Source organism: Nycticebus coucang, chromosome 10 (assembly GCF_027406575.1).
Source record: "Nycticebus coucang isolate mNycCou1 chromosome 10, mNycCou1.pri, whole genome shotgun sequence".
NCBI classification, from domain to species: Eukaryota; Metazoa; Chordata; class Mammalia; order Primates; family Lorisidae; genus Nycticebus; species Nycticebus coucang.
Window position 1 is genome coordinate 112769008 of NC_069789.1, and position 23014 is coordinate 112792021.

General features: G+C 39.4%; 1 protein-coding gene across 1 annotated transcript; it reads right to left on the reverse strand.

Moving 5' to 3' along the window:
• Positions 1-1823: 1823 nt before the first annotated feature.
• Positions 1824-2684, reverse strand: LOC128596549 (zinc finger protein 83-like). Its single transcript, XM_053606133.1, has one exon. It carries the CDS (start codon positions 2682-2684, stop codon positions 1824-1826), a length of 861 nt encoding a protein of 286 aa, XP_053462108.1.
• Positions 2685-23014: the final 20330 nt, after the last annotated feature.

A 23014-nucleotide genomic window follows, 5' to 3' on the forward strand; every position in this document is an offset into this window, starting at 1 on the left:
TCATTCATATGTGGAAGTTTGTGAACATTATTTTCAAGTTATATCCACTAGCCACTCCAAGGACCAAAAAGAGATGGTATTCTTATTCTCATTTGCCACTTTTTAAAATTTTGTAATATTTTTCATATTACTATTTTTGTATTTTTTGTTTCATGAAAATGAAGGTACATGCTAGGGGTCTTATGTAGCACACAAGAAGGGGGCATGTAGAATATAATAATATAGTGCATGTTTATCAATAGCAAAGGACATTTGAGGATCTAAGAGTCTGCAGTTGCACTGCTAAGGGATTTTCACTGTACCCACATAAGAATCTAGAATGTAGAGTATAACTCAAGTGCTAATAATGACTATCCCAAATCATACTGGCCTAAGTATATGTACCAAAAAGTATATGTTGTTTGATTTCCCACACACACCCACACAAAAATGTTCTAGCTAAAGGTACATTATTACCGTTATGAAGTACCCACCTGAGGTAGAATAAAATATTGTTGGTAGAGAAAATGTGATTCATTCAGTTATAAAAAAATATGTATTTTTCAGTTAAAAACATGATAACTATGGTCAGGTGCAGTGGCTGACACCTGTAATCCTGGCCAGCCTGAGCAAGAGTGAGACCCCATCTCTACTAAAGATAGAAAATCCAGCTGGGCATTGTGGTAGTTGTTTGTAGTCCCAGCTACTTGGGAGGCTGAGGCAGGAGGATTGCTTGAGCCCATGAATTTGAGGTTGTTGTGAGCTAGGCTAATGCCTTAGCACTGTAGCCTAGGCAACAGAGTGAGACTCTGTTTCAAAAAAATAAAAAAAAAACATAAAAACAAAAGTGTCCTTATTCTTTCAGAAAATTGGCTAAAAATGATTCTCACTAATCAAGTCAGCTTGTTAACTCATTGTTTCTGAGACATCAGAGTGACACATCATTATGGAAAGCATATGGAGAGATTTCAAATTTCAGGTTAAAAAAAAATTCAGGTCAATACTTATTGTCATAACTGACCATTTCTCTATGTCTTTGAACACATGCTATATACCATGTGATGAGATCCAACTTATATTGACTTGTAATTATCTCCACCAAAAAGTATCATAGATTAATATTGGATAACAAAAGACTGAGTTATTTCCTGTGTAAATTTTCTGATGTCCTACACTATCGCCACATTCCATTTGTATGGTTTCAGTGAAGATGTAGGATACTCCACTGCATGGTTTTATTAAAGATGTTGTACACTTGATGTTCAGTGTGCTGAGGCATGAATACAGCATTTGATACATGTACTAGATTTCTCCTTAGTATGCATTCTCTGATGTTGATTAATTCTACTATTCATGATGAGGAGTCTGCTGTACTCACTAAAATTTTAAAGGCTCTGTCATGAATTAATCTCAGATCATGTGCAAGGTGGAAATTGTGACTAATGGTCACAATTGTTTGTAAAAATTCTTTCTGTCCAGTATGACTGCTGCAACATCACATAAGATGTGAATGGCAACTAAAGACTTTGCCACATTCATCACATTTTGTAAAATTTCCCTCCAGTATGAATTGTTTGATGAACTGTAAGGGATATGATTTTCCTGAAGATCTTGCCACAATGATTACAGTTGTAAAGTTTCTCTAGTTTGCCATGCTGATACTGTTCTAAGGTTTCTCCCCAGTATAAACTCTTTGATAAACTATTAGGGATAATTTCTTGATGAAGACACTTGACACATTCATTATACTAGTTAAGGTTTGTCTGGATTGTGGATAACCTGGTGATGGGAAGATATGAACACATACTAAATGCTCTGGCATATTCATTACATGTCTAAGGTGTCTATCCAGTATGAACTGTCCAATGTTGAGCAAAGTGTGAAAGTTGACTCAAGACTTTGCCACAATCATTAGATTTATAAGGTGTTTGTCCCGTATGAATTTTCCAGTGTTCTGTAAGATTTGAATTGTGACTGAAGGCCTTTCCACATTCCTTACATTTGTAAGGTTTCTCCCCAGTGTGAATTCTCTGATGTCTGGCCAGGTGTGAAATTTGATTGAAAACCTTGCCACATTCATTACATTTGTAAGGTTTCTCTCCAGTATGAATTCTCCAATGTTCTGCAAGTTTTGAATTATAGCTGAAGGCCTTTTCACATTCCTTACATTTGTAAGGTTTCTCTTCAGTATGAATTGTTCGATGACGAGCAAGAGTTGAAATCTGATTGAAAACTTTGCCACATTCATTACATTTATAAGGTTTCTCCCCAGTGTGGATTCTCTGATGTTGGGCAAGGAGTGAAACTCGATTGAAGGCCTTGCCACATTCATTACATTTGTAAGGTTTCTCTCCCATATGAATTCTCTGATGTTCTACAAGATGTGAATTGTATCTGAAGACTCTGCCACATTCCTTACATTTGGAAGGTCTCTCTCCATTATGGATCACTTGATGATTAGTAAGGCTTGAAGATACACTAAAGGCTTTGCCACACTCATTACATCTGTAAGGTTTCCCCCTAATGTATGCTTTCTGTTCTAGCATGAGTAATGGGGAATCAACAAAATCAATTCTATATTTATTAAAAATGTGATTTTTGACAGAAGGAATGTTTTCAAGTTGTGAAAATGAGGAAATATGGTTGATGTACTTTTCGACTTGATTACATTCACGAGTTTTTGCCTCAGCTTGAAATAGCTGCATTTCGGGCAGATATAACTGAATGTTTAATCCACTTCCATTGTTAGTAGGCTTGTTTTCTGAATTGCTTTCCAATGTACAGCTTCTCCCTGTGAAAGCAAAAAAGAAGTAGAACTTGAACCCATGGTTTTGGCATGTCTACTCTCTGAGAGAAGGACTAGAATTTGCCTTGCCAACTCAGACATTGAAAGGAATATCAGCATACTCAGTATATCATGTTGGTGAAGCTGAAAACATAAGGGGGGTGAAGGGGGCCATGGGAGCAGTGGAGGATCTGCAGGAGCCAGGAGGATTATGGATGAGTTTGAGAGAGATTATGATCAGAGAAATGCAACAGAAACCAAAAACTTCTTAAAACAGGCAGGGATAAACCTCTTATGGAAAACAACATTTTAAAGCTGCTATATAAACATTAATAGCACATATTAAAGCCAGGAAACATACATCCCCAGAAGAGAAGTGCTGCTAGATCCTTCACAACAGGATGAGGAAAAAATTGTGCAGTCTCTCTCTGCACAATTTTAGGGCAGAAAGACTGAGAGAGGTGGATGTTTTGCCAGGGCCCAAACCCACACTGAAAATTGCAATGCTCACCAAAAGGCCCGGAAGAATGGTCAAATGAAAGGAACAAATTAAATGTTCTGAAATAAAACCTAAGGAAATATAGCCCTCTGAATTACTTGACAAATAATTGAAGTGACAATCCTAAGACATTTGATGAGCTAAAAGATAACAGATATGCATAACAAAATGAATAAAAGAAAATAATACTTGAAAGAAGAATATCAAATATAAGAGAAATTATTTGTAAAGTAGTAATTATGGAGCTGAATGACAATAACAAAGAAAAGATTCACTAGCAGATTCAATAGGAGACTGAATAAAGTAGAGCAAAGAATGAACAGATTTGAGGACATGTTAGCAAAAATACCATCTCCAATGAGAAGAAAGAAAAAATAATGAAGGAAAGCAAACAAACACTAAGAGATTTAGGAGACACTAACAAGCAAAATGACACACATTACGGGAGTTTCATAAGAAGACAAAGCATCAGACATCACATTTTAAGAAATAATGTCCAAGATTCCAAATGTGAAGAAAGAGCTGGATGCACAAATCTAAGAAGCTCAACTGTTATTACTAAAATTACCCATGGACATTTACACAGCCACAAATTATAAACAAATCATCAAAGTCAAAGACACAACCTTGAAAGTAATAACAAAAGAGAGACTTGCATATACAAAGGAAACTTAATAGGACTATGGGCAGTTTTTCAGCAGAAACTCTGCTGCAAGGCAGTGTGATAATATATTCAAAGTAATTGAAAAAAAAAAGTCAATCGCAACAAGTAAAGCAAAAAGACAACCTTTACAATGGGAAAAGATATTTTCAGGGTATGAATCTGACAAAGGATTGATAATTAAAATCTATAGAGAACTCAAATTGATCAACCAAAAAGAGTAAACAATCCCATCTACCTCTGGGCAAGAGATATGAACAGAACCTTCTCTGATGAAGACAGACCAATGGCTAATGAACATTTGAAAAAATGCTTATTGTCCCTGATTGTCAGAGAAATGCAAATCAAAACCACCCTGAGGCAGGTTATACCTCCAAAAAAGGTCTAATAACCAGAATCCACAGAGAACTCAAACGTATTAGCAAGAAAAGAACATGTGACCCCATCTCAGGGTGGGCAAGGGACTTGAAGAGAAAATTCTCTAAAGAAGACAGATGCACAATTTACAAACACATGAAAAAAAGCTCATCATCCTTAATCATCAGAGAAATGCAAATCAAAACTACTTTGAGATATCACCTAACCCCAGTAAGAGTAGCCCACATAACAAAATCCCAAAACCAGAGATGTTGGTGTGGATGTGGAGAAAAGGGCACACTTCTATACTGCTGGTGGGAATGCACACTAATATGTTCCTTCTGGAAGGCTGTTTGGAGAATACTTAGAGACCTAAAAATAGACCTGCCATTCGATCCTATAATTCCTTTACTAGGTTTATACCCAGAAGACCAAAGTCACAATATAACAAAGACATCTGTACCAGAATGTTTATTGCAGCCCAATTCATAATTGCTAAGTCATGGAAGAAGCCCAAGTGCCCATCGACCCATGAATGGACTAGCAAATTGTGGTACATGTATACCATGGAATATTATGCAGGCTTAAAGAAAGATGGAGACCTTACCTCTTTCATGTTTACATGGATGGAGCTGGAACATATTCTTCTTAGCAAAGTAGCTCAGGAATGGAAGAAAAAGTATCCAATGTACTCAGCTCTACTATGAAGCTAAATATAGCTTTCACATGAAGGCTATAACCCAACTATAGCACACGACTATGGGGAAAGGGCCAAGGAACGGGAAGAGAGGGGGGAGGTTTTGGTGGAAGGAGGGTAATGGGTGGGGCCACATCTATGGTGCATCTTAGAATGGGTACAGGCGAAACTTACTAAATGCAGAATACAAATGCCTACATACAGTAACTAGAAAATGCCATGAAGGCTACGTTGAACAGTTTGATGAGAATATTTCAGATTGTATATGAAACCTGCACATTGTACCCCTCGATTGCACTAATGTACACAGCTATGATTTAACAATAAAATAAATAAATAAACAAAAAAAGAGCAAAAAACAATACAAAAAACAAAAACAAACAAACAAAAAACAAACAAAACCATCTGAGAAATCACCTAACCCTAGTGAGAATAGCCCACATCACAAAGTCTCAAAGCTGCAGATGCTGGCATGGATGTGGAGAGAAGGGAACACTTTTACATTGCTGGTGAGATTGCAAACTAGTACAACCCCTTTGGAAGGATCTATGGAGAATCCTCAGAGAACTCAAATTAGACCTCCCATTTGAACCCTCAATCCCATTACTAGGCATCTACCCAGAAGAAAAAAAAAATCATTTTATCATAAGGACACTTGCACTAGACTATTTGTTGCAGCTCAATTTATAATCACCAAAATATGGAAACAATCTAAATGCCCACTAACCAAGCAATGGAATCACAAGCTGTGGTATATGTATACCATGGAATGCTATTCAGCCATTAAAAAAGGTGGAGACTTTACATCTTTTGTATTAACCTTGATAGAGTTGGAACATGTTCTTCTTAGTAAAGCATCACAGGAATGGAGAAGCAAGAATCAAATGTACTCAATTCTAATGTGAAGACAGTAGACAATCTAATACACACCCACATAAGAGAAACAGTCAAATCAATTCAAGATAGGGGGTGAGAGAATGAGGGAGTGGGGAGAAGGGAGGTGTGCTCCTACTTAATGGGCACAATGTTAGGGTGTATGGCACATCTCTTGGGGGGAAAACAATTATAAGGGGACTTTACCAGGCGGTGCCTGTGGCTCAGTGGGTATTGCGCTGGCCCCATATACTGAGGGTGGCAGGGAAACCTGGCCCTGGCCAAACTGCAACAACAACAACAACAACAAAAAATGGCCAGGCATTGTGCTGGGCATCTGTAGTCCCAGCTACTTGGGAGGCTGAGGCAAGAGAATTGCCTAAGCCCAGGAGTTGGAGATTGCTGTGATCTGTAATGCCATGGCACTCCACAGAGGGCGATAAAGTGAAACTCTGTCTCTTTAAAAAAAAAAAAGAGTGACTTTACCTAAAAAATGCAAACATTGTAACCTAATTCTTTGTACCCTCAATTAACCTGAAACAATAAACAAATAATTAAAAACATTTTTAAGGGTGGCGCCTGTGGCTCAAGGAGTAGGCGCCGGTCCCATATGCGGAGGTGGTGGGTTCAAACCCAGCCCCGGCCAAAAAAAAAAAAAAAAACATTTTTAAAAGTGCTTTGAAGAGTAGACTAGGAGCTTGAGTCAGTATATAGCTTACTAAGGGGAGTACTTTGAAGGTGACTGTAGTGATATTCAGCAATAAGGTAGTTAGCACTTTTTCTCAGATAAGTTCATGAACTTAATTGTCTCACTCGTACTCTACCCTGAATGCTAATTACATTGCTTATTACAAATGATCAGAGGGGCAACTGTATGTAAAAGTATCTCCACTAGGTAGCACTTATGTGTAATATTTTTGTTAAGCTCAATATTCATAATTATTTTTCTTCTAGTTTCATTACTTGAGTGCTGATAAAATAGCCTTAAAACAAATCTCTTTAAAAGCAAGTGCTCTAAACACTACTTCTATGTCATATACGATGGTCCAGTGATTTGCTGATCATATAATAATAATTTTCAATAAATAATTGCTGCATAAGTAAAAAAAAAGGTCAATCAAAAATATTATTTTTAGAAAACTCCCCCTTTAGAACAATAAAAGAGAAATTTAGAGAAAGAGCTGAAAGAGTTCATTAGTACTCAGGATCTGCCTATAACAAATGTTAAAGGAAGTCTTTCAAGATGAGAGACAAGCACTCCCTCTAGATTAAAACTCCAACCAATATAAAAACGTAATGTTCTCCATGATAGGTCAATAAATGATCAAATATGGAAACATGCAGTATGGTACTTTTCATTTGTACCTTGACTTTTTTTTTTTTTCAGTTAGAGTGTCTCATTTCGTCACCCTCAGTAGAGTGCTGTGGTGTCATAGCTCAGAGCAACCTCAAACTCTTGCGCTGAGGCAATCCTCTTACCTCAGCTTCCTGAGTAGCTAGGGCTACAGGCACCCACCCCAAGGCCCGGCTAGTTTTCAGAGACTGGGTTTTGCTCTTGCTCAGGCTGGTCTCGAACTCTTGAGCTAAGGCAATCCATCTGCCTCGGCCTCCCAGAGTGCTAAGATTACAGGACTTGGGCCACTGTGCCTGGCCTATGCACCTTGATTTTTCATATCTTCCTAGCATTTTAGAGACAAAGTTATTCAATAAGCACTATTAATATATATTATTGGAACACAGGGTACAAAGAAATAATTTCTGAAGGAATTTTTGTACATAATTGAAGTTAAGCTGTTAATATTTTAAAGTATGCTGTTAGAACTTTACAATAGTCCATGTAACTGCAATGGTAACCACAAAAATAACTGTAGAGAGCAAAAAAAGATGAGATGGCCATCAAAGCATTTCACTACCAAAAAATCAGCAAAACACAAAAGAAGGCAATTAAAGAGTGTTGGAAAATTTTTAAAGTCTATACCATATTACAAAATATACAAGTAATACGTAACATAACAGAAATTGTAAGGTTCTCTATCAATAATTACTTCCTATCTAGATCACTTATCAATGAGAAGAAAACAAGACTCAACTAAATCTTGTGCAAAAGAGAGTCTCTTTAACTTTGAGAACATACACAGGCTGAAATTAAAAAGATGCAAAAAGATACTCCATGAAAAAACTAACCAGTAGAGAGCAGAGGCACCCATATTAATGTCAGAGGGAATAGAATAGAGAATAGACTTTTATTCTCAAAATAGAATAGAATAGAGAATAGAATAGAGAATAGACTTTTATTCTCAAAATGTTAAGAGACAAAAATTATTATAAAATGACTTCCTCAAATTTGGGTAAGTTCCCCAAGAAGATATAACCCTTATAAATATATGACCACGGATCATTAGAGACCCTAAGAATAGAATGGAAACATTCACAAAAGAAAACTAGAAAATCAAAAGTAAACAAAACACTTAAGAAAATCACAACATACCAACTCATGAGCATAACTAGTGCTGGGAAAGATATTTGTAAGTTATCTATACTTACATTAAAAATAAACAACAATCACATAGCGATAACCTAAGTATATGTCAATGAGGAAGAAGAACAAATAGAACAGAAAGGTAGCAGAGAGAAGGAATAAAGATTAGAAAAAAGAGCGAATCGACCCTAGAACAACTGTGCTTGATAGATGTATATAGAACACTCCATTCCAAAGATAAAGAATATACATTCTTCTCATCGTCCCATGGAACATTCTCCAAAATTGATCATATCCTAGGACACAAAACACACCTCAACAGAATCAAAAGAATTGAAATTCTACCTTGCATCTTCTCAGACCACAAGGCACTAAAAGTGGAATTCAACTCTAAGAAAAATGCTCAACCTCACACAAAGACATGGAAGTTAAACAACCTTATGCTGAATGACATTTGGGTGAGGGAAGAAATAAAAAAGGAAATCATTAATTTCCTTGAGTATAACAACAATGAAGACATAAGTTAGCAAAACCTATGGGACACAGCAAAAGCAGTCCTGAGATGAAAATTTATCTCTTTAGAAGCCTACATTTGAAAAACAGAAAGAGAGCACACGTCAACAGACTCACAAGCCATCTGATGGAATTGGAAAAAGAAGAACAATCTAAGCCCAAACCCAGCAGAAGAAAAGAAATATCCAAAATTAAATCAGAGATTAATGAAATTAAAAACAAAAGAATCATTCAGAAAATTAATGAAACAAGGAGTTGGTTTTTTGAAAAGATAAAGGACATAGATAAACATTTGGCCAGACTAACTAGAAATAAACAAGTAAAATCTCTAGTAACCTCAATCAGAAATGACAAAAGGGAAATAACAACTGATGCCACAAAGATATAAGAGATTATCTCTGAATACTACCAGAAATTTTATGCCCAGAAATTTGACAATGTGAAGGAAATGGATCAATATTTGGAATCACACCCTTTCCCTAGACCTGCTCCAGATCTCCTGAACAGACCAATTTCAAGCACTGAGATCAAAGAAACAATAAAAAATCTTCCAAAAAAAAAAAAAAATGCCGTGGTCCGGATGGCTTCACACCAGAATTTTATCAAACCTTCAAAGAAGAGCTTATTTGTATATTGCAGAAATTATTTTAAAAAATTGAGAAGGAAGGAATCTTCCTCAACATGTTCTATGAAGCAAACATCACTCTGATACCAAAACCAGGAAAAGACCCAACTAAAAAGGAGAATTTCAGACCAATTTCACTTATGAATATAGATGCAAAAATTCTCAACAAAATCTTAGCCAAGTTTATCATCAAAAAGTCATACATCATGATCAAGTAGGTTTCATCCCAGGAATGCAAGGCTGGTTTAATATACGCAAGTCTATAAACATTATTCACCGTATCAACAGCTATCTCAGCCACTCTGAGTAGCTAGGACCAGGAACTACAGGTGCATCTCATTGTGCCCTAACCCAACTTCTCTTTTCTCCACTTCTCTTCTCTTTTCTCCTCTCCTCTCCTCTCCTCTCCTCTTCTTTCCTGTATATGATTTCACTTGCTGTCACCTGGACCAGAATGCAGTGGCAGCATCACAACTCACTGCAATCTCGAACTACTGAGCTCTAATGATCCTCCTGCCTCAGCCTCCTAGAGTGTTAGGGTTACAGGCATAACCCACAGTGCATGGCCTTGGAATATTTCTAAAAAATGCATTGTCTGGGATAGATTTACAAGATGTATAATTATAGATGTCTATAATTATACAATATTGCTAAATAGCTATGTTGACAAGAGAAAAACTTTTAGCACGGATTTCTATAATCCAAAGCAAAGAGCTAAGCTGATTGTGGAGCTTTTCCTTAAACTCAGAACAGCAGAGGATGAGCTAGTCATACCTGAAAGTCGTGAATCCATTTCCTATATAGGGAGTTTGTTGCTTCAAAAAATTTTTCAAGGGAAAAACATGAACGTATTTGTTTTCCTAATAAATAAAAACAGATATGTCCTCAATCACAAGATTTTGACTTATTCTCTATGTACCTTATAAGACAGATGCAAATTTTTAAAGTTTCAGCCTATTATGTATTTGCTGTCACAATAAACACTAATTAGCTCTAAGTAGGAGGACTTGATGGCATGCTTGGAAACACACAGTTCATCTTGACTCTATTTGGTAACTGGGGTGAAAATCTATGTTAGATAATTGGCTTTATCCAAAGGGATGGGGAAAACTCTAAACCATATCTGTAGCGGGGCAGGGTGGCTCACACCTATAATCCTAGCACTCTGGGAGGCCCAGGTGGTGGATTGCTTGAGCTCAGGAGTTTGAGACCAGCCTGACCAAGAGTAGGACCAGTCTCTAAAAAGAGCTGGGCATTGTGGCAGGAACCTATAATCCCACCTACTTGGGAGGCTGAAGCAAGAGAATCTCTTGAGCCCAAGAATTTGAAGTTGCTGTGAGCTATGACACCATAACACTCTACGGAGGGCAATGAAGTGAGACAAATAAAAAATAATAAAAAATAAATCATGGATCTCATCTGAACCCCCAGCATCCAGTAAAGTTCCTTTTTAACACATACAAAAAGAAAAAAAATAGATGTCACCCAAATTTATTTTAAAGAGATATGAGTTAAGAATTCACCTCTACTGGGTTCGAGCCTACCACCCTCGGTATATAGGGCTGGTGCCCTACTCACTGAGTCACAGGTGCTGCCCAAGAACTAGCAATTTAAATAAAATTGAACAGATTCTTTTACAGCAGGATTTTGTAACAATATGTATGCAACATTTCCCAAACTTATTACACACTGGACTTTCTTTTTGGTCCCATGCAACCCATATTAATATTTCTGGGACAGTTTCAGAGAAGCTGGGTTAATGGGAACTAAGAATTCCCAAGGAGGAATCTGTAAAAAGTCAAAAAGCATGATGTGGTCTCCTTCTTTCTGGTGTCTCCTTCATGCTCTGCAGACAGGTGTTTACATGGACTTGTTATTGGTTCCTCTGTTTCAAGAGATGGGTCTTTCACTTAGTTACGATAGTGCATTGGATATGTGATCCGATAATGAGATCTGCTATCAGATGATGATAGAAATATGGACCTGATTATGTGGAATTATCAATCACCCCTGAAAAGCTGTGCTTGAGTCTTCTGTGTGGTTCTTTTTCCTCTTTTACTTTCTGTTTTAGGGATAGACTACTTAAGGATAACCACATAAATAAAATAAAAGTAAAAAAAAAAAAAGAATTCACCTCTAGTGTGTATTAGGGAGTTTGTGTTTCACCTTCCCATTTCCAGTAGCTACACAGACTACTTAGGTCCTTCTTTAGTTAAATAAGCTGCTCCAGTTGCCAGTTCCAGAGTGTAGCCACGACCCTACAGGGTTCCTTCACTGGAGCCATTGCACACTCACCCTCACCCTTCTCAGACTCATCTTATGTGTAGGACCCATGTGATTAAAGTTGCCTGTCATACCTTTTATTACTGTGACATGTAGGTGATGCATGTGATAGTGTCCCAGATTTCCTTAGTGTTCATTCCTTCTACCTGGACAAATCCACTCTAGAGACCCACCAGTGTGGTTTGTAGTTTTCCCATTCAGTTACTATTTTTCAGCTGAAGAATTTATCTTCTGACTCTTATCTAGAGTTCCCTCCCCTTCCCTCTCCTCTCCCCCTCTTCTGGACACCCACTCTATGTCCTGGGTAGAGTGCTTGGCATTATAGCTCACAGCAACGTCAGAACTCCTGGGCTCAAGTGATCCTCTTGCCACAGCTTCCGGAGTAACTGGGACTACAGGTGCCCACCTTGACATCCAGTTAATTTTTTCTATTTTTAGTAGAGAAGGGTCTAGCTCTTGCTCAGGCTGCTCTCAAACTCCTGAGCTCAAGAGATCCACCCCCCCCCCCCCCCCGAGTGCTGGCATTACAGGCATGAGCCCCTGCTTCCATTCTAGAGTGTCTATTTCTGTTGATAATCTCATTTTGTTTTTACATTGATTTACTGATTTCCTGAAGTTGTCCACATGTGCTGTCTTACTTCATTGAGCATCCTTATGACTCTTATTTTCAATTTTTTGAATGGTAATTCAGAATCTTCATTTCCTGAGTGTCATTTGGTGGTGATTCAATTCGGTCCTATGTATGGGTTATGTTTCCTTTTATTTTATGGATGTCGTTATCTTCTCCTTGGAATTTCAGCCCTTCACAAATCAGCTGCTTATTTCACGTTTCGGTGTCTGGCTTTATTCAAGGAGAAAACTCTTCATATAGCCCAACTAGAGATTCTTGGAGACCTCTCAAGACTTTTTTGAGGATATGTCCTCTCTAGGCTTCTGCTTATAATCTATCAGTGGTTCTTAACGTTCCTAATGCCGCGATGTACTTTCATTGTTAAAAAGGGATCGCGACCCTTTTTATGGTTGAGAACCGCTGAAAGAGATTTTGCCATTTTCTACTCAGCAGTTCTTGTGCTGCATGTTGGACAGTCTAGGTTTGCAGCCCCCACCCCTCCACCCCCCGGGTGCTTATAATAAACTGCCGCCTGGATCTCCCCCTAGTGTCTTGTTCGTGTTAGTGCAGACACTGGTTATGCTGAAGGCCTTTATTCTCAGTGGCTCCCCATTCAGTGCCTTGTACTTTCAGTGCTTGTTTTCCACCAAGATGGAAACTTGTCCCTCCAATAGTCCCCTGAAAATCAGAACGTTGAATGAAAGTTCCCATACTTTCCTTCCCCTCAGAGAAATAAGGAATTGGGGCTTTCCTGAAAATGACACCACATAATTCTTGGGTGAGTTTTCTCCAGTGATCTCCCTGGGTTTCCATCCATTAGGGGTTCCAACCTCTTAAGAGATTTCTTGATTTCTCTCAAAGGCAATTCAACTGCGTGTTGTTATTAATCCACATCTCCATGTCTGGGGCTTCCTAGTCATCTATCTCACTGACATCACCACTTCAGTACGATTTTATAATTTGTTTGCATAGTTCTGGAAATGCATTTTCATTAGGTGCTGTGGTGTTCTGATATATATACTATACAGGGTGGCTATAAAGTTCAAATTTCACACCAACTTTATGGCCACCTTGTATCTATTGGTTTTTAGCCACAGTTCCCACAGTCCTTGTTATAATGTTGGGGCATTTAAGGGCACAGGAGCAACCTTGGGAAACAGAGTTTCTCTTTCTCTGGCCTTCTTCTGTCCTCCTTCCACCTGCCCAAGGCAGGACTCTAATCTGATTGTGGATGAGGAAGGGTCTTGCCCCACACTCTGGAGGAACAGATGCAGCACAGAGAGGCCACAAAGAATCCGATCTGGGTTTAGATGACATGCTTCTTTGTCCAACCACATTTTGACACAGTTGTCTGTGCTTCAGTCATATGTAACCAATGAAGTCTCCATAAAAGGACAAAAGGATTGGGTTTAGAGAACTTCCAGAGAGCTGAATATGTGGAACTGGACAGAAAAGTGAACAATAACTCATTCATGTGCCAGAGGGTGGCACTCCCCAACTCTGGGGACAAAAACTCCTGCACTCTGGACCCTTTCAGATCTTGCCCTGTGTATATCTTCATCTGACTGTTTGTATCCTCTAAGATATCCTTTGTTATGAACATATACATGTGAGCAAGTGTTTCACTGAGTTCTTGGAGCTGCTCTAGCAAATTGATCAACCCCACAGAGGGGGCAGCAGAAATCCCAGTTTGAAGCCAGTCAGTCAGAAGTTCCAGAAGCCCAGACTTGTGACTAGTGGCAGGTAGGGGTCAGTCTTGGGGACTGAGCCCTCCGCCTGCGGGACCTGACCCTGCCACTAGGTAGATAGTGTAGGAGTTGAACTAGAGGCTGCCCAGCTGGGGTCTGCTGCTTGGCTTGTGAGAAACAGTCTCACATTTGGTCACAGAAGTTTTCTTCTATGTTGAACTATTGCGAAGTTAGAGGAAAGCAAGGTTTGAAGAGTGTTTTCCTAAAGCAGCTGCCATGATATATTGGCTAGTGGAAATGTAGTATATATGTATGTGTTCAATAAAAGCTAACAAACAGGGAAGATGGTTTTCAGTACACTGGTCTTATATTTAAACAACACTCTTTAAAATTTTTTTTTTTTTTTATTGTTGGGGATTCATTGAGGATAGCAGGCATCTGCCACCACACTCAGGTAATTTTTCTATTTTTTTAGGATGGGGTCTCACTCTTGTTCAGGCTGGTGTCAACTCCTGAGCTCAAGGGATCTGCCAGCCTCGGCCTCCCAGAGTGCTAGGATTACAGGTGTGAGCCACCACATCCAACCAAGATAGGTTTTAAAACAAGGAGTTTATTTTACTTTCCAAGTGAGGAAAGGGCATGAGGTGAAAGGAAGAAGAAATGCTAGCCCAAAGGATAAGTAGTTTGGGCTTTTATTGTAGTTATAAAGAGTAGAGCAGGTGTTATTTTGAAATGATAACAGAAGTGGTTGTTTTCCAGAGACTTTTTTTCTGTTAGACTGGTTTTACCTGACTTCTTGGAACACCCTCTGGCAGATGCTGAGGGGGCTACATCCCATTTTCTGTTTGTTCAGTATTTTTCCAATCCTACCAAACAATCTCTTAAAAATCAAGTTAACCTCCAGATGGTCAAGCAAGAAGCAGACACTGAGGCCAGCACAGCATTGTGTACAGCAATGTTTTTGTGTCAGATGATTTACTAGCAGTGTTGTTTGTCCTTTCAACTACACTATGAATACTTTGATGGCCTTGGGCCTATAATCCTAGCACACTGGGAGGCCAAAGCTAGAGGATCACTTGAATCCTGGAGTTTGAGGTTGCTGTGAGCTAGGTTGATGCCACGGCACTCTAGCCTGGGCAACAGAGTGAGATTCTCTCTCTCTAAAAAAAAAAAAAAAAAAAAAGTTTGAGGAGAATTGGTGTATTTGAACACACTTCCTGTGCGGTGGTGGTGTCCTTTCAACCTGATTGCATTGTGGCAATGATGTCATACCTGACTGAGAAATGTCTTCCATGTGTAGTATTGTCCAACAGAAGCCATGTAAATCAGTCCTTTAAGAAATACTAATTAGACATGCTAAATGGAAGCCAATCATGTCACCAGAGCCCACACAGTATAGAATAGAAGCTGGAGTGGGGTGGAACAAATTCTCCTTTGTTTTTCTTTTTTTGAGACAGAGTCTCACTCTGTCACCCTGGGTAGAGTGCCCTGGCATCATTTTAGCTCACAGCAACCTCAAACTCTTGGGCTCAAGCTATCCTCTTGCCTCAGCCTCCATAGTAGTTGGGACAACAGTCGTCTGCCATGACATCCGGCTAGTTTTTCTATTTTTAGTAGAGGAGGGGTCATGCACTTGCTCAGGCTGGTCTTGAACTCCCAAGCTCAAGGGATCCACACATGCCTCAGCGTTCCAGAATGCTAGGATTACAGGTGTAAGTCACCATAAGTAGATTCCTTCTTCTTTCCATCTTAACTTCATGTGTGTAATGTTTACCTTGTCCTCATCAAACTACCTCCAGGTGCTGTCCTGTTGTTCTTAAGCTCTTCTCTGCTGCTTGGTTGCCTCTTCCAGTGACCTCTTCCATGTCACTGCCAGAGAATGGTTCTGCATGTTGCAGCTGGCTACTAACATTACCTTTCAGTGCAAGCCATTCCCCTTTGTTGTATTTACTTATTCTTTTTCTACAAGGGGAATTATTTTCCACAGGTGATAATTATGAAGCCAAATATATTAATTTTTTAGGAGTGTATACATTATTCACACAAACATCTGTTTACTAATTATACAGTAGCACCCTTGATGTCATATCTTGTTCATAAATTTTCTCATATAACTTTTCTAATACTTTTCATTGTTTTGGCATAGCAAATTGCATGGTCTTTTAGCATTTATTTGAGATCACTAAATATGTTGTATGTATAGTATATTTTTTTCTCTTCATTTATGAAACAGAATCATGTTTCTAAAAATTTTTTGTACTTTGGGGTCATGGTGGAAGAAAATGCTGTTTATTTTAGGCTTACGTATATTTGTGCAATGTTAATATTTGGCCAAGATGTTGGAAACTAGGGTTCCCTAGAATTAATTTGAACTACATGTAAAGATTATTAAAAATTATATTCCTTTTATGTTCTTAAACATTGATGATTATAGTTAGGAAGTTTAAAATATTGCCTGTTGGGTAATATTATACATTCAGTATTAAATTTTTGCTTACTCTCTGTAGTTAATAAGAAACTTACAGATTTTCTTTTCTTTTTTTATTGTTTGGGATTCATTGAGGGTACAAAGAATTAGGTTACACTGATTGTGTTTATTAGGTAAAGTCCCTCTTGTAATTGTGTCCCGCTCACAGGAGGTGTGCCATACATCCTGACCCCCCATCCTCTTCCCCTCTCTCCCCAGCCCCTTATTGCCCTACCCCCACCTTGTATTAGATCATCTATCGCCTTCATATTAGAATTGAGTACATTTGATTCTTGGTTCTCCATTCTTGTGATGCTTTACTAAGAAGAATGTGTTCCAACTCTAACCAGATTAATACAAAAGATGTAAAGTCTCCATCTTTTTTGTCTGAAATAGTATTCCATGGTGTACATATACCACAGCTTGTTAATCCATTGCTGAGTTGGTGGGCTTGTTTGCATATTTTGGTGATTGTAAATTGAGCTGTGATAAACAGTCTAGTGCAAATGTCCTTATGATAAAATGATTTTTTTTCTTCTGGGTAGATGCCTCGTAATGGGATTGCAGGATCAAATGGGAGGTCTAATTTTAGTTCTCTGAGGATTCTCCATAGTTCTTTCCAAAAGGGTTGTATTAATAGCCAGGTGTTGTGGTGGGCACCTGTAGTGCCAGCTACTTGGGAGGTTGAGACAAGAGAATTGCTTAAGCCCAAGAGTTTGAGGTTGCTGTGAGCTGTGATGCCACAGCACTCTACTGAGGGCGACATAGTGAGACTCTGTCTTAAAAAAAAAAAAGGTTCTATTACTTTGCAGTCCCACCAGCAGTATAAAAGTGCTCCCTTCTCTCCACATCTATGCCAGCATCTGCAGCTTTGAGACTCTGAGACGTTAAGAAAGTGTGTGGAAAACTCTTGATAATGTTGGACCGGGGAACAATTTTATGAAAAATACTTCAGAGGCCATTGCAACAACAATAAAAATTAACAAATGAGACTTAATTAAGCTGAGAAACTTCTGCATAGCTAAGGACACAACAAGTAAGGAATAAAGACAACCTTCAGAATGGGAAAAGATATTTTCAGAGTATAAATCTGACAAAGGGTTGATAATTAAAATCTACAGATTAACCTACAAAAGAAGAGTAAACAATTCCATCTACATCTGGGCAAGAGATATGAACAGAACCTTCTCTGATGAAGACAGACCAATGGCTAACAAACATTTGAAAAAATGCTTATTGTCCCTGATTGTCAGAGAAATGCAAATCAAAACCGCCCTGAGATATCACCTAACCCCAGAGAGAATATAATTTTTATTGTTTCATGTCTTAGATTTTAGACTTTTATCTATCTTGAGTCAATTTTTGTAAGTGGTGAAAGGTGGGGGTCGAGTTTCAGTCTTTCACATGTGGTTCTCCCAGCACCATTTGTTGAATAGGGATTCTTTTCCCCACTTTTTGTTTGGTTTATTAAGAATCAGATGGAAAGTAGAGACTGGTTTCACCTCTTGTTTTTCTATTCTGTTCCATATGTCGTATCTGTATTTTTGAGCAAATACCACAGTTTTGATCACTGTGGTCTTGAAATAGAGCCTGATGTCTGGTAGGGGTGATGCCTCTGTCTTTGTTTTTATTACTAAGAATAGCCTTAGCTATATGAGTTTTTTTCTGGTTCCATACAAAACGAAGTACTATTTTTTCCAGTTCTTACCAAAATATGATGTTGGTATTTTAATGGGGATTGCACTGAATCTGTAGATAGCTTTAGGTAGAGTAGACATTTTAAAAATGTTGATTCTTCCCAGTCAAGAGCATGGTATGTTCTTCCATTTGTCAGTGTCTTCTGCTATTTCTTTTCTTAGGGGTTTCATAATTATCTTTAAAAAGATCTTTCAGCTTTTTTGTTAGGTATATTTCTAAGTCTTTCATTTTATTTGAAGCTCCTGTGAAGGAAATTGTGTCCTTGATTAGCTTCTCAACTTGGCTGTTATTGGTATATACAAATGCTCCTGATTTGTGGACATTGCTCCCTATAGGGTTGGGAGTCTGAAGCTCTCCTCATCCTACTTAATAGACACACTTTGATCTTTCCAAACCATGTCCTTTGGCTATGCAGTAGCTTTCCCAAGAAAGCGTGTGTCTCTCAGATCTCCCCAGGAGTGGCTGCCCTGCTTATCAGGTGCACCAGAAGCGGCTTTGCACCACGACCCCCCCCCCCCCCACCCCAAGACCCTACAAGGCAGCTTCTCCACAATGGCTGCACTGGGCCTGCAGCCAAACAAGGAAAGCTCTGCTCCACCCACTGTCTCAGTCCTGGGCTCTGAGTGCTGTTCAAAATCATTCGCTCACTCGCTTGCCCTAGCTCTCCCAAGGTAACTCAACTGCCCAGGTCCAGTAAATAAATAAATAAATAAATAAATGAATAATAAACAAAAAAATGGGCAGGGCAAGCATTCTCTGTCTATAAACCGATGCCACTGCTGCCACTGCTGCCTTTAGGGTGGCTGGCCTCTGCCTTGTATGCAGGTACTTGCTGCTTCTCTATTGCTTTCATCCTTCTCTCAGGTCTCCTGTGGCTTCCTCGTGCCCCTGCAGGGTTGTTTCTGGGGAGAGCCCACAAGCTAGAGGTGTCTGGAGTCTTTTCTCTCCAATCTCACCACACACTCCTGCAAAGAAGCTGTCTCTAGTCTGCCATCTTGTTCTGCCCCTTTAAACGTACGGGGTTTTATATCTTGTAGATATTGCTCCTAAATATGTGATTAAGGTATTACTCCCAACAGGGAAAGATACCCCATGAGTATTCCACACTGATGTTGGAAAGACATGAATGCCATCCCAGAGGAGATTTTTGCTTCAGAGAAATTGAGAAAAGTATCTATGACATTGAGTTTCAGTGGCGAGATGATGAACAAAAAGACAACATGGAAAATTTTACTGGTGGTAGACACCAACGTGATACAAGTGTTGCTAGAAAGAAGTTATAAATGAGCTTGGGTTAAGCTTTCAGTCACATCCTCCTGAACTGCTCCTATTTGAAGCTGTTGAGAAAATTTGTCTCATCAAGGTGAGACATCTATCAAAAGTGGTTCTTCTGGGGCTGGGCATTGTGGCTTACTCAGGTACAGCGATGTTCTCCATGGGTTGTTCAGAGTCTCCCTCCTTTCTGAAATGCTGGGCACTAGACTTGCTGATTTTCTCTGACTCTGCAGAGTCTGATTGACATGTTTGCTCACCATCACCCCTGCCTTCCCTTAGCCCCTGTTACCTGCACTGAGATCCCATCTCACTGTGACCAGTGACATGAGCTTGTGAAGAGGCTCCATTTGGCCAGTACTGGGAAGAGCTTCTCACCCAGACATAGGTTAGAGAAGGAGCAATAGGGCCTGTTCAGGGGCCACATCTGGGTGCACTGCCAGCTGTCTGTAGAAAAGAATTAGACCAGCTGCATATGGAAGTCATGGGGTAACATGGTATATTCTGGAAAGGGTATCCTCTTAAGGGACATCTTTTCTGCCTGATTTTCTACTACATAGCTCACAGCAACCTCCTGGGCTCAACTGATCCTCTTGCTGCAAACTCCGAAGTAGCTGGAACTACAGGCACCTGCCACCACACCTGGCTAACTTTTCTATTTTTAGTGGAGATGGAATTTCCCTCTTGCTCAAGTTGGTTTCAAACTCCTGAGCTCGAGCAATCTACCTGCCTTGGCCTTCCAGAGTGCTAGAATTACAGGTGTGAACTACTACATCCAACCTATTTTCTTTTTCTTGTCAAAATTATGTTGATATTTCTTCAACATACATAGTACATGAGATTCAGTACTATCTGGGCACTCAGTTATATCTATTGGGGGTCTTGGACGGTATTCCCTATAGAGAAGGGGATTCTACACTGTCCTGTATCCAGCTTTTTGGATTAAGGCTCTGTATTCTACATCTGGGTGGGCTGAGTACAGCCTGTGATCCACATAAAGGTGAGGGGGGCTGTGCTCCGAATTGGGTCTTATCAGCTGTGCCCCATACAGGAGCTCAGTCTAGCCCAGCCTCCTACTGCTGCAGCATGTGTCTGGGCTTCCCTGGGGCGGGGGAGGGCAGGTTCTGAAGAAATGGTCAGAAACTCTGTACTTGGTCTTTCTGTAGAATATTTTTGTCCCTGAAAACCCCTGGCTCAGTGGGCAGCAGAGGGCTGTCTTTGCACAGCAACATGTCTTGTTATTTGAGTGGATATACATAAGCATGTATGTGTATACACGTGTCAGTATGTACATGTGATGTGTGTGTCAACGTGGGCATGGATCAGTAAGCCTATGGTTCTTATCAAAGACACATCATCATGTCATATACATTTTGCATTTTTTAACAGTTGCAAATTTTTATCTTAAATATTTGCAACGGCCTTAAAATTGTTCTGTTATTGTGTTAATGATTTGATATTAGTGAGACAACACTATAGGCAGCATACATGTATGAATGTGTACATAATGACCTTTTATGCAGTTGTATGTTTTTATTCTTGAATTTGTTTCAAATTTTCTCAATTAGGTAATTTTCTGTCAGTTCACTTTTGAGGCTTATCTACTCCTTAAATATTTGATCCATTAGGTCTGATCCAAATGCCCAGACACCTAGGAACAGTACTTACCCTGCCATTTTTTAGCCATTTGACTTCAAGCAGGTTTTTTTCTTAAGTGTCTGAGACACAGCTATGTCCCCAGTAAGACAGGAACAGATCTTTTTCTTCTGGGCTATAGCATGTAGTCCATGTAAAGTGTTTAGAATATGCCTAACATATGGGAAGTGTCTGAAAACTTTTGGCATGGTTGTTGCTGTCATCATCACAGTTTTTAGATTCTGATCTTTTTTAAAAAAGCTATAATGGACATAGTCATGCTGAAAACACCATTTATACTCTGGCGCAGGTAAATATTAGACTATCTGACACCTCTATAGAGAAAAGAGACAAGCCTGTGCTGATTTTTTTATTTGAGAGAAACGAGAAGATCCACATTGATTTAGTGAATATTGTAACTTCCTATGGAAAAGCATAATAAAACACTATTACAGACGCAAATGACCTCAAAGATACCTTAACACGCATCTGTCAGAATACTCATTGCAGTTGAATCAATTTATTTTTTATTTTTATTTATTTATTTTTTTATAGACAGAGTCTCACTTTGTCACCCTCGGTAGAGTGCCATGGTGTCACAGCTGATAGCAACCTCCAGCTCTTGGGCTTAGGCGATTCTTCTGCCTCAGCCTCCCAAGCAGCTGGGTGAATCAATTTATAAAACTATCTTCTCATTTTGTGTCAAAAGAGGATTTCTCCCCATCAGTTGTTGGTAAAATATGTTTTCTATTTTAGGGACACTTAACTTTCAGGGATGTGGCCATAGAATTCTCTCAGGAGGAGTGGCAGCGCCTGGACCCTGCTCAGAGGGCTTTGTACAGGGCTGTGATGTTGGAGAACTACAGGAACCTGGTCTCCCTGGGTGAGGATAACGTGTCTCTCACAGTCGGGCTCTGCCTTGTGTGTCTTTGCATTTTCTCTTCTGTGCCCTGTGGGAGCCCCCGTATAGCTTGAATGAGATGGAAGCCTCATTCACTCAGAGTGGACTTTCAGTGTCCCTTTTCTTCAGCTGTTTTGCCCCCTTCATGACACATAATTTTGTAGTACCACAGCTCTCATATGCAAAATACCTTATGACAGCTTTTTACAATGTCCAGTTCCCTGGTTTGTACCCCTGTGCCTTTGATTCAGTAGTTCTTAGAACAGAACTAGATATTTGCATAGCACAGTGTTCCCTACACTTTCAGAAGGCGACCATCTGTAGATGGATTTGTGAAATATATATATATTTTTGGAGACAGAGCCTCAAGCTGTCGCCCTGGGTAGAGTGCTGTGGCATCACAGCTCACAGCAACCTCGAACTCCTGAGCTCAAGCGATTCTCCTGCCTCTGCCTCCCAAGTAGCTGGGACTACAGGTGCCTGCCACAATGCCCGGCTATTTTTTGGTTGCAGCCATCATTGTTGTTTGGCGGGCCTGGGCTGGATTTGAACCCGCCAACTCAGGTGTATGTGGCTGGTGTCTTAGCCACGTGAGGCACAGGCACTGAGCCGGATTTGTGAAATATTTTTCATGATCTGTTTGTAATGTCCTTTCTCTTTGCTAAACCTAGGATTTAGATTTTAGAAAAGCATTGCACTTCTTGATTTGCTTTTGTTTTTATAACCAGGGATCTTACTTTCTGACCTGAGTGTTCCCTCCATGTTAGAGTGAGGGAACAAGCCCTGGACTGTGGAGCATAAAGTAAAAACATCAAGAAACCCAAATATGGGGGAAAGGATCAAAGGTGTGAACTCGGGTAAGAGCTTAGGTGGTCACAGTGGAAGGCACAGCATTCAACATTATTTGGGAAACTATCTGGAAATGGGGGAGTTCTGTGACTAAACCAAAGTTTAAATCCTATGAACTGTAAGCAGATATCTTTGCCCTCTCT